General features: G+C 41.6%; 1 protein-coding gene across 1 annotated transcript in view; it reads right to left on the bottom strand.

The window, feature by feature from the left end:
• The window catches only part of LYST (lysosomal trafficking regulator), a 191,874-nt gene that overhangs the window by 86,750 nt on the left and 88,698 nt on the right, over window positions 1-16,426 (bottom strand). The window contains exons 24-28 of the mRNA XM_066605399.1: window positions 15,361-15,970; window positions 12,364-12,541; window positions 6,290-6,459; window positions 3,896-4,126; window positions 1,915-2,081 (exon numbers count right to left, since the gene is read on the bottom strand). Coding sequence (XP_066461496.1) covers window positions 1,915-2,081; window positions 3,896-4,126; window positions 6,290-6,459; window positions 12,364-12,541; window positions 15,361-15,970 — 1,356 coding nt within the window. The remainder of the gene's footprint in view (window positions 1-1,914; window positions 2,082-3,895; window positions 4,127-6,289; window positions 6,460-12,363; window positions 12,542-15,360; window positions 15,971-16,426) is intronic.

Raw genomic sequence — 16,426 nt, 5'->3', positions numbered from 1 at the left:
TAGTAGCTAGGAGCAAGGAGATTTTAAATTTCCCGGGCCCTTCACTAGCTTCTGCACTTGTGTCCACCACTTTGCACAGAAGCTGAGGAAAAGTCTTCGTACCGCAGCCCCCCGTGAAATCTGCAGGCTCTCGGCTACATTTGGTAGCCAGGAGCAGGGAGATTTTAAATTACCCTGGCAATCCGCAGCTTTTGCGCATGCGTCCACCATTTTGGCGATGGGCGCATGCACAGAAGCCAGGGTAAGGTCCGCAGATAAATCTGGGGGCATTAGGTACGTCATTTCATCTACCCTCATGGATATGATCCGTGAGAGGAGATTAAACTAAATTTTTTTTTAAACTTTTTTTTTTTAACTTTTACATGATCGCCGTTATCCACTGGATAACAGCAATCATGTGACCGTGAACCTCATACAGCGGCTCCCGGTGACAGCTCCGTGCTACTCATACTAGCCAGGAGCAGAGAGTTATTACATTTACCGGGCCTCCCGGCCCTCTGCGTGTGACTATTCTCAGCTCCCCTTACGATACCATCCATAAGGGGAGCTGAAACGAAACTTTTTTAAAACTTTATATGGACTTTAGTGCGATCGCTGGTATCCGGTGGACACAGGCGATCGCGTGACCGGGGAGTAAAAGGGGGGTTCCTGCGGCCCCCTAGGACAGTGCCAAGATGTCGGCTATCTCCGGTAACTGACAGCATGGAGCTGTCACATCCACAGCCTGCAGGGCTTGAATTCCCAGAGGAAGCGTGTCTTACGGCCTTGGGGATTGAAGCCCAGCAAAGCAGGACGTAAAAAGTCTATGGGGTGGTCATTAGGGGGTTAAGAGGTCATTTTATTGATACCACAATTTAAAAGTTTTCTGTGGTGCCCTTTAAGGGATTCACTTTAGTTAAAATGCCTTGATTTCAAGTGCCGCCCATAGGTTTTAAAATATGCCAAGACTGTTACTTACTGCTCTCACATATAGAGCTGTCTGATAGTACAAGTACAGCATTATGGAAGCACTGCTGCTAATAAAACGCTTATTTTGCATTCACATTAGAGGTCTCACTTTCCTCCCCGGGCTGCAATGATGTGATCTCCTGCTCTCCTTCCTGCCCTGACTTTGCAGATTGGACAGGGAGAGTAAAAACTGTGCATCTACAAATCACTGCACAGTTCATGACAGGAAGCAAAGTGTGGTGTGCACATCATGTTCAGCTTCTTCCGCTGCCATGCATTACTTCGAGCAGTACTGAGCCGCACAGTTCTATTAATGATTATGCAAGGCACTTTATGCAAGCTTAGCCTTATCATTAAAGGGGTACCAAAATTTAATTTTATATCACTTAACCATAGGATAGCTGACAAGTCTGATTGGTGCAGGTTTCACTGCTCAGACCCCCATGATCGCAAAAAACGGGTCCTGTGTTCCCCTCTCCTAGTCACTGCTGGCACACTGCACTCCCCGTAAAGAAGAGATTGAATGGAGTGATGGTCACGCATGCACAGTGCTGCGCCATTCCTCTTCAATGGCACTGCTGGAGATAGAGCTTAACCATTTCAATCAGCCCCATTAAAATCAATGGAGCAGCACCATGTATGTGTGCCAATGTCCAATTCAATCTCCAGGTTATTGCCAGTGGATGCAATGAGCCCACAGTGACGAAAAGAGAGGTACAGGAAACTTCCATTCTTGGTATCTGTAGGATTCTTAGCTATGAGACTCCACTGGTCAACAATTCTATGGATAGAGGATAAGTGTCTTTTGGAACAAGCCCTTTAAGAAAGCAGTCACGGAGGCCTGTAACTGTCAGGCTCCTGTGGAATGTAAGATACTAATTTTTTCTTCCTAAAAAGAGCATCTTATAATGTAAAAAATGTAGCTTGCATGAAACAGGCCTTAAACACATTTAATTGAAAACTTACTTTGCAACTTTTCATTTTTGCTTTCATTCAAATATCCAAGTATTACTATCAAATCCTCAACAATTCGAAAATACTGGGATCCAGATGAACTGCAGGAGTGTATGGTGACAGCTATAAGCAGTTGCTGCAAGTCACAGGCAAGCAAAATATATTCGTCCGGAGAAACACTAGAAGATGGAATAAAAAACAGTTTATAGTTCTAAAAAGTTTAGGTAGCCACTAAAATGGGAGGTATACAGATTGGTTTTGCTTTAGCTTGACCCTTATCGTCCTTTGCCACGTTTGCCTGGCAGCTTGTCCCAGCGATACCTCAATGAATGGCAAAGTGCTGCCTGTGATTGGCTGAGTACTGTGACCAATCACAGGCAGCGCTCAGCTGTAATTCAATGAATGGCTGAGCGCTGCCTCTGATTGGCTGAGCGCTCAGCCAATCAGACGCAGCTCTTTCAGCAGGCAGGGATTTTAAATCCCCGCCTGCTGAAAGAACTTCATTACAGTGACGGGACCCAAACAGTTAGATGTGCCTGAGCCCCAGCAGTGGAGGAGAGGTAAGTATAGATTTTTTTTTTTTACTACAACGAGGAATAACTTTCAGGGAAGGGCTTATATTTAAAGGGGTTGCCGGCAGACCATTGCTCTCAATAGGGCCGCCGGCAGCAGCTGCAGCCCCATTGAAAGCAATGGTACATGGACCTGCACTCGAGTATAAGCAGAGGGGGCTTTTTCAGCATAAAAAATGCTTATACACGAGTATATACCGTGCATATAACAAAAATCTGCAAATCTGGAATAATTCATTGATTAATATACCAGCAATTCAGATTGTTCAAAAATTTGTGACAATAACAAATTTAAGGTTTTGGGAGTGTCTGGTCTAATCCCCCTGAAGAGCAGCTATAGACCAAATTCCTGAAAAAGTTAAAACTCGCTATGATGGAAAAGTGTCAGAAAACACAATGCTTCAAAGTGTGCTGCGTGTGAGATGCAGAGTGTCATGTCCCTACGGACTTCTATCCACTACCAAAAGCACCTATAGAAGGCACATGAGTAACAACTGGAACATGGAGCCATGGAACATCTTTGGGTCTGAGGGAATCAGGTTTAATTTTGGCTAAGTGTGTGTGCGCACTGCTTATCCACCTATGTGTATATTTTTATCATATCCTATTTGGACAGAAGAGAGTGCTCCCGAGTCTGTTTAATACAGGCTGATTTCCCCGAGTTTCTATTTCATTTCTGAATGACAGATGTACCATTTGATAAGTCATGTGGTGGCCTTCTGCGACTGTCAATGGTGAGAGACACATGAAGTAATAAAAAACCGCACTCTCTGTAGGTCTTCTAATTGCTCAGGCTGACATTATAAGGAAGAAACTTCCATCAAGTGATCCATGTGGTCTTCACCAGGCATTTCCGCTTTTATATCTAAAGAGTAAGCTACAGATGGAGTCTGATGGCCATATATATTTTTTTCTATGTAATGCTACTATTGTAAAGTTCCTGAGACCCAGGTTGGGATACAGTGCTATAGCAAGTAGAAGCAAAGCTTCATCAAGTGGCAATTACATAGCATTTTTAAAGGACCATGAATACAACTCATTTGGAAGGTTTCCTAGTATGTTGAGAACTGAAATAGCAAAACAAGCCATAGGAGTTTTAAAGGATTTTCCGAGAAAACATTCGGCCAAGAGGGGAAATGTCAAGTAGATTTATCGGGTCCTTTGTTATTTTATCAATAAAGGAACTGGAAAAAATCAATCAAGCACTACACAGGACTGTATGCAAGCATACTTCTTTTTTTGCATACATTTGACACTATTTTAGCTGATGAAGGAGATGCTATATTTTGAAATGTACAGCAGAGCTGAGCAATAACCATATTCCGCTGGCCGCTTACACTTGTGGATGAGGGTGTTAGACTGTGTGGATCACTTCACAATGAGAAAAAAAAAAAAAACCAAAAAAAAAAAAAAAAGCTTACCTTGTTTCTATACCGCATAGGGTTGCTAATGTATTACACAACGCATACAGCAAACCACTGTCAAGCAGCATGTCTGCGACTTTCGAACAGGAATTAATTATCTGAAGCAAAAGGCAAAAGGAATTGTGTAACAGGCTGGCATCATGTAAAGAATTTTCAATCAACCCAAGAACTGGAATGATGCACCACTTCCTGAAAACGTTGGCAGTTTTGATTTCTTCAACATCAAACCTATTTGAGATTAAAAATATGTCATTTATAAGCCGTTAAATAAAGATCTTAATGGGAAATTGTATTTTAACTGAAAAAAACAAAAATAATCAAAACATGAATAGAATAAAATTTCTTGGTTTCATAAAAATATCACATTTTATATAATAAGCAAGGTTAATAACTATTATAACACATGGCACTGATTAGACATTGTCAAGGTACATATATCAGAAATACAAACTATTAGGTACTTTTGACTATTGGCAAATATAAAGCTCTTGTGTGCATTGAAGTCATCCATATAAATGATTGCAAATAAATCTATATGTCAACAGAACACACAACATAATTCAAAAAGAAAAAGTACGTAGGTACCAAAATTGTACCGTTCAATTCTGATAATCAATATATATTAAAGAAACGCTCCGGTTTTAGGACAGAATTTTGCTCTGGGATAGAGGGGTGGGAGATATAATACCTGCTGTTAGTCTTCTGTGCAATTGCTCCTCAGACCCATCACTTCCAGGTCCCATTTCCAGCTGTCCAAGACTACCTAATCTCCACAGTACATTGGTAGTGTTAGACAACCAAAGCACTGTACCTGCTCTCTTATTGGCCCGCACTGCTCACATGATCAGTGGTGGTCAATCAGAGAGCAGTGTCCAATGTGCATTATATAGCTGCACCCAGCTCTCAAAAGCATAGTCTCGGGCAAGAAATAGGCCACAAAGTTTGCAATATTTGCAAGGCAAATCCCAGAATACAGCTGTACTCAGGTGTGGCAGCTCTTGCACATCAGATCCTTCTAAAAAAAAAAAAAAAACTAAAAAAACAACAACTTATCTTCTAGTAGTTACAAAACATAATTCTGCCCTATATACTCTGAATACACAAGGCAGCTGGTGTCCTAACTGCAAGCAGCATGTTATAAGGCCTCATGCCCACGGCCGGGTGGGATTCAGACTGCGAGACATCGCGGCAGAATCAGATCGGGCAACCACCAGAGACCCTATACTCACCTCTCGAGATCCACGGTGAGAGTCTCTGCTGGCGAGTCGGCGCCATGCGCAGTGCAGAGCACTGGGCGGTGACGCAATTTCCCATGACATGTCCGCTGTGCTCAAAGCGGAAGTATCGGGGGTCGGACGGCTTCCATTGACTGCAATGGGTAGGGGAGAATCGATTACCACAGCATGTTTATGGACGGTTAACGCTATGGAATTTGTGGCGGGCGTCTGGCCGTGAATTCTGTAGCGATAATCCGTCCGTCGGCATTAGCCTTAAAGCAGGAGGAGCTGAACAGATTAATATCTATTTTTATGGGGAAAAATTCAGTATAACTTGTATATTTATTTAAACCTCTGCACATTCTGAGCAGAACAGTCGAATGGGCGGTCCTATCAGTGATTGACAGCCACCCTGAATGTTAAAAAATGAATAAATTTAAAAAAAAATTATATTATATAATATATATATATATTACTACATAAAAATGAAAAAGACAGACATGTCTCTCTATTAAGTTATTGTCTTGTTCAAACATTGTATGGCCTGGAGATGGGGTGGGATACAGTTTATAGGGAGGGTGGAAAAGAGTTGTTTTGTAAAAATGCTTCAAATTTAAAAAAATTATGCTAGACACATGGCATAAATTCCATAGATAAACATCCCGATATTTTTAAGCCACTCTAAAAAGGAAAAGAGCAAAAAATCTTATGTTAATATCTTATATTATGTTATGTTAGTATCTCTGGCTACCAATTTATTGAGGAAGCAGCAGCAACATTAAGTAGCTAATATAAAAGTGAGCTATAGTATAATGTCTAAAGGTTGCTGTGTCTAATAATCTGCTACATATTTCAATATACCAAATTACATGTTTTAGAGTGTAAGTCGTGGAAGAAAATTTTAAAAATATAGAATTTATGATAGCCTACAGTTGATGCATTGAACAGCTTTTTGCCATTAATTACATTCAATATAAGATACTTGGCCAAAGACATGCAACACTCACAATTACTGGTGCATAGCTAGAAGACACGGAAAAAAAAAAAAGATGCCGTGTGATGGAGGAGCAAAGGGATCACTTGCTGTGTTTGCACAAGGTTCCTCTGTAGGCTGGGTCTGTGAGTGGCATGATATGAAATAAAGAGGCAATAAAAAAATTAATTAGATACTTACTCTTCATTCAGTCCAATGTGTCGTCCAAAGAACATTTCCAACAAGGATTCTAAAACCTCTTGGCTTCCCTGATGGAGATATAGCTGGTTGGCAAGCAGGGAGAAACCACTTTTCTTTAAAAAAGCCTCCTTCTCTTCCTTAGATGCCCGATGAAAATACGCATTCAGCAGCTAAAAAATAAATGTGCATTTCCTTTACATCCAATAAACCATGTGGTTGTCACCTAATGCATTTTTACTACTCCCTGCACTACGAGGAAAACTGCATTTTAAAGGCTATGTACACCCTTGCATTTTTTTTTCTTTAATCAATGACTTTGGAAATGTAAACTTTTTGTAATTGGTCGAAATCACTGATTGGTTTGGTTTCAGTGTTTGTATTCTTTACAGTCTGGAAGACTGACATTTTAGCAAAAATCCATCAGTGAGAGTAAACTGATGGCTGCTTCTCAGCCCCTTCCCTAGCCTGGTTCACTGAGGATGTAGGAGCAGGTTGTGTGAGGGGGGAAAGATTACATTGTAAGGGATTTGTGAGACACAACCACAGGGGCTTTCTGCAGTGACAGGAATGAGGCAACACATTGTCATTCATAAGTTCATGTGTATTGTCCACACAGGGAAGTGTCATTACATTTATTCCAAGTAATAAAGTAGTAAGAGGATCAAACACCTTTGATATGTCTGGAGGGAGAAATATATGTCTGGAGGCAGCTCTCAGCTATTGAATGACAGCTGAGAGCTGTCTCTGATTGGTCCCTGCGCTCAGCCAATCAGAGGCAGCTCTCACTTACCCATTCACAAATTTTAAATCCCCGCCTGCTGAATACTACACAGAGTAGTTCAGGAGAAATGCCGGCCGGACGCGGCTGAACTCTGGCTGCAGGAAAAAGGTGAGTATCTTTTTTTTTTTTTTTTTTACACATTTTAGGATGGTTTTCAGGGAAGGGCTTATTTTTAAGCCCTTCCCGAAAATTCATCCCGCGCTCGCTGGCAGCCCATTGCTTTCAATGGAGCCAACTGTATTGCCAGCTCCATTGAATTCAATGGGCAAACATCAGCTGTGGCAGAGGATAGCGGGCAGCGCCAGCTGCAGATTTTTCGGCGAATCGTCGGGCCCGATCACGGGATTTGCGGATGCGCATCCGTCATGCGATCCGCAAATCGCGGGAAAAAACGCCTGTGTGACTGAGGCCTCAAGAAGAAAGTTTATCACTTTTAGTTCTCCAGCATTCAGTGTAGTTAAAAGCAATTCATCTGTATTCTAACATTGATGAAAACACCGCACACATCCACAAAAAAACTTGGCTCATTAATCATACAGTAATAGAAGTTTTTCCCATAGCTTATTTGTGATAAGAATATCTGGACTATTTGAAGTGGTGGGTGTAATTCCTCCCTAATCATCCATTTGTTACACATTTATGCGCAAAACATCTTTAAGCACTATGAAATAAGTTGGCGCTATACAAATAAAGATTATTATTATGTATCCCCCAAAATAAAATGACTGAAAACCTGCTACATTGTTAGCACTGTTGAAAAAACAAGGGACAGGAAAGCATGTGGGCAAACTCCTGAACCTCATTCATCCAGAGGAAGGCAGCCGATATAGTTCACGATTTGTCCCAAAAGGAAAACAAATTACCCCCAAATGCCAGGTGGTGATCAGACTGGATCAACATTCCAAACAAAGTCTACACATTTCTATAAACATTAATGTTATATTGTTCTAAGAAATCTAAGACTTTTTTTGAATCCACCAACTGTCACCGGCTCTTGTGGTGGTTATTTTAGAGATTTACAGTTCTTATGGTAAAGAAGCCTTCTCATCTTTGGAGACCATCTTTTTTCTTCAGACAGAGAGCACACCCTTGACTTTTAGTGGATTTTTTTTAATGGAACCACTTTTAACCATATATTTTGTATGGGTCATTTATACATTTACAGTTGAAAGATAAAGTAAGAATATTGTATGACCTTGATTTCTGCATTGATTATTGATAAAATATGGTCTGATTTAAGTCACAACTATATACAATTAACTAATAACACACAAACGAATGCACCGTTCATGTCTGTTATTGAGCACATTCAGTGAAGATCCAGGGACACACGAATCCTAAAGTCAGTGATCGGCTGATTTTAGGGCAATTGGCGTTGCAGCCTGATTTTATCTTTTTTTTCTAGACACCTTATCCAAAAATCACAGTCATAAAACTTTTTATGGACACTTTGGAAGCCCATAATAAAGAAAATAAGTGACATGTTTATATATCACAAAACTCATTATCATATTAGTAGCATTTACTGTAAAATAATAAGTTATAAATCCCAGTAACCTGCACAAGACCCTCCAAATTTAAAAAAAATAAATAAATAAAAATCATGAACATACCAATTTTTTTTCAAGGACAATGAAAAAAGTTACTTATTTGTGCGGACTGTCCACAAAAAGTTGACGCCTCTTGCGGTCACACAGATGATTATCGACACATGACCAATGCAGGACTTAATAGTTAGGCAGGACTTAATAGTTAGGTACTACTTAGTTCTTTTGGTTTATTTATTTCAGTCGCAGTCTGTCCCTAGGAACACTGTGAAAAATCCCGGAAAACCCGTTGGGTCTCCTGTATTTGGGGCCCCGAAAAACAAGTTTCTATTTTTTAAGCATTTTAACAGCAATTTTTCAGTAAATGTAGCTGTATGAGGGTGTGCTTTTTGAGTTGCATTTTCCAACTTATGAAACGAATGTAATTAATTCACTTTTAGCAATTTGTTAGTGGGAATTGAGAAGAAAAAACAAAACAAACAGAATTTTGGTCCTTTTTTTGTGCTCTTCCTCCACTATTTACATTATCTTTATTCTAAACCCCGGTTTAGACAACGATTATCGCTCAAAAACATCTTTTGAGCGACTTTTCAGCGATAATTGGTGTGTGCTTTTACAGCACAAGGTGATCGCTCAAATGTTCAGCAATCACCTTGTTATACAGCTGAGCGCGCCGAGCAGGGGATGCAGAAGACAAGCGGGGCCATTCTCTGCATGGAACGCCTGGCTGTTATACAGACGAGTGCTGGACAGCTGTGTTCTTCATATCCAGCCTGTACTCAGCTGAAGGGTGCATTCAGGCGACCGTATCTCTCTGCAGGGGGAGGAGGCTGGGAGAGCCAGGAGCAGTGCTCTGAGCTCCCGCCCCTTCTCCACACCCCTGCACTATTTTCAATGAGGAAAGGCGGTACGGGGCGGGCTGAAACTTAGTCCCGCCCCCGTTCCGCCTCCTTTCATTGCAAATAGTGCAGAGGGGCGGAGAGGAGGCAGAGAGGGGGTGGGAGCTCAGAGCACTTCTCCCGCCTCTTCCAGCCTCCTCCCCCTGCAGAGAGAGACACCGTACATCAGCTGGGCGTGAAAACCCAGCCGATATACGGTCATCTGAATGCACCCGAAACAATAGTATCAGCTGTATCCCGCTGTGAATTCCTGGTAATTGATCGCTGATCTTTCAGCATCCCGAAAGATCAGCGATGGCTTAACGAAAACTGCACGATGTCAGTGCAGTTAGACACAGCGCTTATCGCTCAAAAGATGTCTTTGAGCGAAAATCGTTGTGTCTAAAAGAGTTACAGTGATGCTAATTAGAGATGAGCGAGCGTACTCGGAAAAGCACTACTCGCTCGAGTAATTTGCTTTATCCGAGTATCGCTGTGCTCGTCCCTAAAGATTCGGGTGCCGCTGCGGCTGACAGGTGAGTCGCAGCGGGGAGCAGGGGAGAGCGGGCGGGAGAGAGGGAGAGAAAGAACTTAGCTCTGTTCCTCCCCGCTCTCCCCTGCAGCTCCCCGCTCCGTGCCAGCACCCGAATCTTCAGGGACGAGCACAGCGATACTCGGATAAAGCAAATTACTCGAGCGAGTAGTGCTTTTCCGAGTACGCTCGCTCATCTCTAATGCTAATACATATGTTTATGTTTCAGCACTTTAGCACAAAATGTGTAAAGGGCCAATTTTTGTGTAACTGCATTCGAAGAGCCATAACTTTTTTATTTCTCTGGGTGCAGTTATCACTTATGTAGCCAAACAAATATTCCTAAATGTTTTTATTTAGAAGGTGAACACCTTGGGAACAAGTTGAACGCAGGGGACAATAACCGTACACCATAAGGCCTCATGTCCACGGGGAAAATCAGATCCGCTGCAGATTCTACATGTAGAATCTGCAGCGGGTCCCTCCTGCCCCGCGGACGTGAGCGCTGAAAATAAGAATTTAAAAGCTACCTATCCGTAGCGGTCGGCGAAGCTCTGCTCTTCCTCACGGCCGGATCTTCATTTTCGGCCGGCGGATGAATTCCTTACGCCGGCGGCACATCGCCGGCACGTCGTCGACGTGCCGCGCGCATGCGCCGGGCACATCCGCCGAGCCGAAGCAAGGGAGATGCGGCCGTGAGGAAGAGAAGAGCTTCGCGGTCCGCTGCGGTGAGTAAATGCTTTAAATTCCTATTTTAGGTCTCCCGCGGATCCGGACGGCTTCCATAGGCTTCAATAGAAGCCCGCGGGAGCCGACCCCGCGGGAGACCCGCACGAAAATGGAGCATGGTCCAGATTTTTTCATGCTCCATTTTTTTTTAAATGCCTTTTATTGACGATCCGCGGGTATTTATCTACCCGCGGGTGGTCAATGCATCCCTATGGGGTGCGGATCCGCGCGCGGGAGATCCGCTGCGGATCCTAAATCACATTTTGCCCGTGGACATGAGCCCTTAATCTTATAAATATCACCAATAGTCAGTAGGTAGAATATTGACATTTAAAGTATGTAAAAAGTAATATAAACAGCATGATGGTGGGTGTTCAGTTCTTTCTATTCACAGAACTTACAGTTCTTGAGTTTATTTATAAAAATTAAAATATTTAAATACCTCTTCAACTTCTGTGCAGAAGGAATAAGTATTAATTACACTTGCCGAGTCTATGAAGTAGTTAGTGAAAACAAGTGGACATAAAACCACTGAGTGGCAACAAGCGTTAAAGGGAACCTATCACCAACTATAAATGCCATAAACTCAGTTATTGTGTTTATAGTTTAGGTGATGTGGAGTCCAGGATGTCTCTTCTCATACTCATCCAATCCCCCATTCCTGTGGTGGCCCCCAGTGAAGTCAGCGTAAGCACAGCGGCCTGACTCTTTTCAGAAGGATGTGTGCGTACTCCCATTCATCTCTGTGTGCGTGCGCGCAACTTTCTAAAAAGGAGTCAAGCAGGCCGTGCATGTGCAGACTTCGCCAATAGACACCGCAAGAAGGTGGGAAGGGGAATGGGGTGATGGTGAGGGGAACGGTGAGTAAGAGAAGAGGCTCCCAGATTCCACATCAATCTAACTAGAGGCATCATAACTGAGGTTTTTTTTTGGTGTTTCTAGTTGGTGACAGTTTCTCTTTAATGCCGTACAAAATTCAAAGAGGGCCTTTAGGTTATGTTTACACACAAGATTTGATTTGTTGCAAAATACGCAGCACGTAAATAAGGGCTTATTCAGATGTCCGCATATCAGTCAGGTTTTCATGCCCGGCTGATATACGCTGCCCCTCTCTGCAAGGGGAGGAGGCGGGACAGGCTGGGAGCTAGTGCACTGAGCTCCTGTCCCCTCTCTGCTGTTTGCAATGGGAGGGGCGGGGCTAAGTTCCACCCCCGCCCCAAACAGTGGTGAGGGGCTCAGTGCACTAGCTGCTGGCCCAATCCGCCTTCTCCCCTTGCAGAGAGGGGCAGCGTATATTGGACCAGCGTGAAAACCCGACCGAAATACGCCCGTCTGAATAAGCCCTAAGGTTTAGAAAACACAAATATGAAATCATGCTGTGCATATTGATACGTGCCACATCTTTATCCTGCTGAATACTTGCTTTGGACATTGCTGTGGATTTCATCATCTGAAAAACTACAAGCTCTTTTTCATAGTCCACTAGTTGCTATAAGCATACAAATACATTTGCTTCAAAAAGTTTACAAATAGAACAATAAAAACAGAGAAAACGAAGAGACGCACAGCAACTTATCAGCAAAAAAATGAAAAGATAATAATCTTACTTTCAGGACTCCTTGTTGGATATGTGGAGATGGATGATTAACTAACACTATAAGGACATCGGCATGTATGATTTCGTTGAAAACATCAGCTACCATAATATCCGGCATAGTAATTAGGACTCCACATAACAGTCTATAAAGCCCACAGCAGACAAGGTGCATACATTCATCCACTGATCTAAAAAGAAAAGAAACTTTGATAAAAAATGAACTTTGGTAAAAAAAAATTTTGTTATATACAATTTTTACATCATCAAAGCAATTGTGAAAACTACAGAGCCTAGAGGGACGAATCCTTTTCCACGCAGGCACGAAGAACATTTCAGAGTGGTATTGTTAAGACGTCCAGAGAAATATTTAATGAATAAAAGACAGTACTGTTTCGTACCCGTTATATTATTGTAGATTACATGCTGAATATCGGTGCTCACATTTTTGCTTTATTCATGTGACTGTTTAGACCGCAGACTAGATTCAACAATCTAGATTCTTAATGGCATATTTACTGTAATTGCGAAAGAAAATGACAAAGCTGAAATTGGTAAAAAAAAAAAAGTAGATCTTTACATTTCATGTGGATTTTAAATCTGAATATTGGGTTTTTCTTTTAAGGATAGCATTATAGCTCCATGTTAAGAATGAAGAGGACTCTTCTCATTACAGCTTAACGGTTTAAAAGGGGAGGGAGGGGTTGGGGGAAGAACACAAGGCAATTTTTCAACCCCCTGACTATCACGGACCCTAAATCCCCAGTATAAATTGCTCATCAAATTCAGGATTCAGCAATATTAATTCATCTGAAATATGCCCCAATATAAAAAGGGGCCCCTGTCCCTGAAACATACCCTTTCAATACCGCTGTGCAACACAATGTTTGTAACCTATAAGCAGATAGCTGAATTCAAACAGGATATTCGTTTGTTTGTTTGCCACATAAAGTTTTCCAGTTATGGGGAATCATGTAATCCAAATGCCGTTGTATTGTATTTTTTGAAAATATGCCCATACAATTGTTCCAGCAGGCTCACCATTAACCTTGCCTAATAAAAAGAACAAAAGTGATTGTGCAACTATTTTGCAATTGCTGTTACACACTGCGCGCTGACTGAACACTATAAGGGTAGGTTAATGTAACATAAAGGGTATGTTTCCACGTGGCGTAAACACTGCGGATCATCCAACAGTAAGTTGTAATTAATTAACTGTGTTTTTACAGGTCATTGGTTAGACTGGGACTTCTCTTCAAAATTTTATAACAGTATGGCTGAGTGGCGCGGATGTCTGAACTGTCCGCAGACAATTTCTGCTAGGTCTGCGGACAGTTCACAACAAAGACACAGCGGAGGAAAATAACATCCTTGGTAAAGTGGGCCTATCACAAGTACTTCAGAATAAAGCTTGGTGACCAAGATAAGAAGTGGCACTGCACATCATCTGTGTCATGTAACACTCATCCCACCACAGTGGCTGAAAGGCAAGAGTAGATGCTATTCTGATGGTATGGCGAGAACAAAAGGGACCACCATACTGACTATTATTTCTAGGTGACAAATACCAAAGGTTTCTCCAGCAAACAGAAAGATGAAATTCTATATCCAGATATACCTTCTGCAATAAAACCAGAGGAAAAGTAATGTTTCTTGCAGGAGGAAGTCAAGATCTATGCGCTATTTTCCACAAAAAAAACAGTCAAATAGTAATATTATGGCACGTCCAAACTGTTATGTTAAATGAAGGACTTGCTTTGTAACTTGAAAATGAGACGTGTTGCTATTATTCAATGTTACCATTGGAATCAGCAGGTTCTAATTATACAGAATCCTATCAATTACTTTCTTTTATGAAATTTTTTTTTTTAATTTTGCACAGAGTAATTCAAAACCCAGTTTATATATGGCCCATGCTGTGTTTTTTCTGCCCGTCTACACAGTACAGCGGTCACCGTGCCTCCATTACTGTCAATGGCTGATGTAAGACTTGATTGAAAGTCGGATACAACCCCCTGACAGTGAGTGATGGAGTCTGTCCATTTGACATATTGACAGTTGGGAGCCAGATCTAAGAAGAGCCCAACAGGGCAAATAGAGGAGAGTATGAAAAAAAACAAAAAACACAGGAATAGAGGGACTGTGTCTGCAGAGCTACTGCTGGCTTTATACCATGACATGTCCTCTTTAAATACTGCAAAACCTACAGGCAGCAGAATATAAAGAAAAGGGAAAGCAGAAAGTGAATTACTTCACAACCAATTAATTTAACTGCTCGAGTGGAACATTAAAAATTAAATGGCTTTGCAGATAGTTTTATTAAAAATTCCCCAGAGTTTTAAAAGCCACATGCATTAAGGGTCCTACTTAGATGTGATATAGGTTAATGCACTTCAACCATAATATATATAATATATATACACTTTTCCATTAAAAGGAGCTCAGATTGTGAAAAGACAGATAATAAAAGTGGCCAGCCTATATACACGTGACATGAATAAATAGGGTTTTACAAGCACATTCCAAATTTGTATATGAGTGGAGATGAGCGAGCATACTCAATAAGGCAAACTACTCGAGTGAGTAGTGCCTTATTAGAGTACCTGCCCGCTCGTCTCTAAAGATTCAGCTGCTGGCGCGGGTGACAGGTGAGTTGCGGCAGTGAGCAGGGCGTGTGGGGGGAAGAGAGTGAGAGAGAGATCTCCCCGCTGCTCCCCTCCCCCTGCCGGCAGTCGAATCTTTAGAGACGAGCGGGAAGGTACTCGAATAGGGCACTACTCGCTCGAGTAGTTTGCCTTATCGAGTATGCTCGCTCATCTCTATATCTGAGAAAAACAGAGAAATTTTGCATCCAAACTCAAATCAGTCTTGAATGTTTGATATTTCTAATGGGCATTAGTACATCTTATAAATGACAGTCATTTCCTGTATCTTTGAGTGAAGAACATTTGTATAGTTTTCACTGTATTCTTAAAGTGCATTGATCAGTAATTAAAAAAAAATACTGTACCTTTCTTCCATGTTGATGGAATCTCTATGACCAAAACCAAATACTGGGGAGAGGGAAAAGCTGCCCCATTCCTCAGATTTTTTCTTCTCGGGAACATCTGCCCAACTTGTACTGGGTATAGATCTATTTGAGGGAAAAGCTAGACTAATGCTTGCAACATTGCCTTGCCCTTTTTTAGGTGAGTAAATTCCTTTCAGCTTATCGGGCCTCCGCAAAACTGTGTCTTCTCCAACGCCTTCTTGAGAGGTTAGTGTGCCGGACCCATCATTTACAGCGCACTGCTCCAAATCTTCTTTAGGCAGCTCAGTGACTGTGATAAAGTCAGGAAGCATACCCGATTCCCATACTGTTTGGGCTGACTCACAACTGCTCACATTTGGATCTTCCTCCGTCTTTAGCACTTCTAATCTGTGGTCCGATTTACACGCTTCAATTTCCATTGCTTGCTTGCAGTCTGTCAGATCAGCTATACTCTTACTATGGCTTCCTCCTAACCTTTCTGGCTGCACTCCGGGTGAAGAGGGAGAGGTTGGCAAGCTCTTGGAACGAGGCCTGCTGATCTCAGAATCATCTAGATGCTGTTGTGATGAAAATGCAGACGTTTCCTCTCCTACATTAAAGAAAATATATGTATTTGTAGAGTCAACTTTCACATTATACAAAATTAGTTTTTGATGAAACCTACTTTTGGCCATCATATTCAGAGGAACATAACTTTTCTTTTTTATCAATGAGACTGTGCAAGAGCTTATTTTTAGTTGAAAGAATAGTAGTTTAATCCCTTAGTGATGAAGCCTGTTTGCGCCTTAATAACGAGGCCAAATTTGGGAAATCTGACATGTGTTACTTTAACATAGAATAACTCCGTAAAGGTTTTGCATAGCCCAGTGATTCTGATATTATGTTTTCGACACATATTGAACTTCATTTTGGTGGTAAAAATAGACCGATAGAATTTGGGTATAATTATTCAATACGGCAAAATTGGGAAACCATGTGCAAACGTACTGTACAAATTTTTGATAAGATATATATTTCCATCTGTTTACTTTATTCTGGACACACG

This window comes from Eleutherodactylus coqui, chromosome 1 (genome assembly GCF_035609145.1).
Source record: "Eleutherodactylus coqui strain aEleCoq1 chromosome 1, aEleCoq1.hap1, whole genome shotgun sequence".
Lineage (NCBI taxonomy): Eukaryota > Metazoa > Chordata > Amphibia > Anura > Eleutherodactylidae > Eleutherodactylus > Eleutherodactylus coqui.
This window is presented reverse-complemented; position numbering and strand designations above follow the sequence as displayed.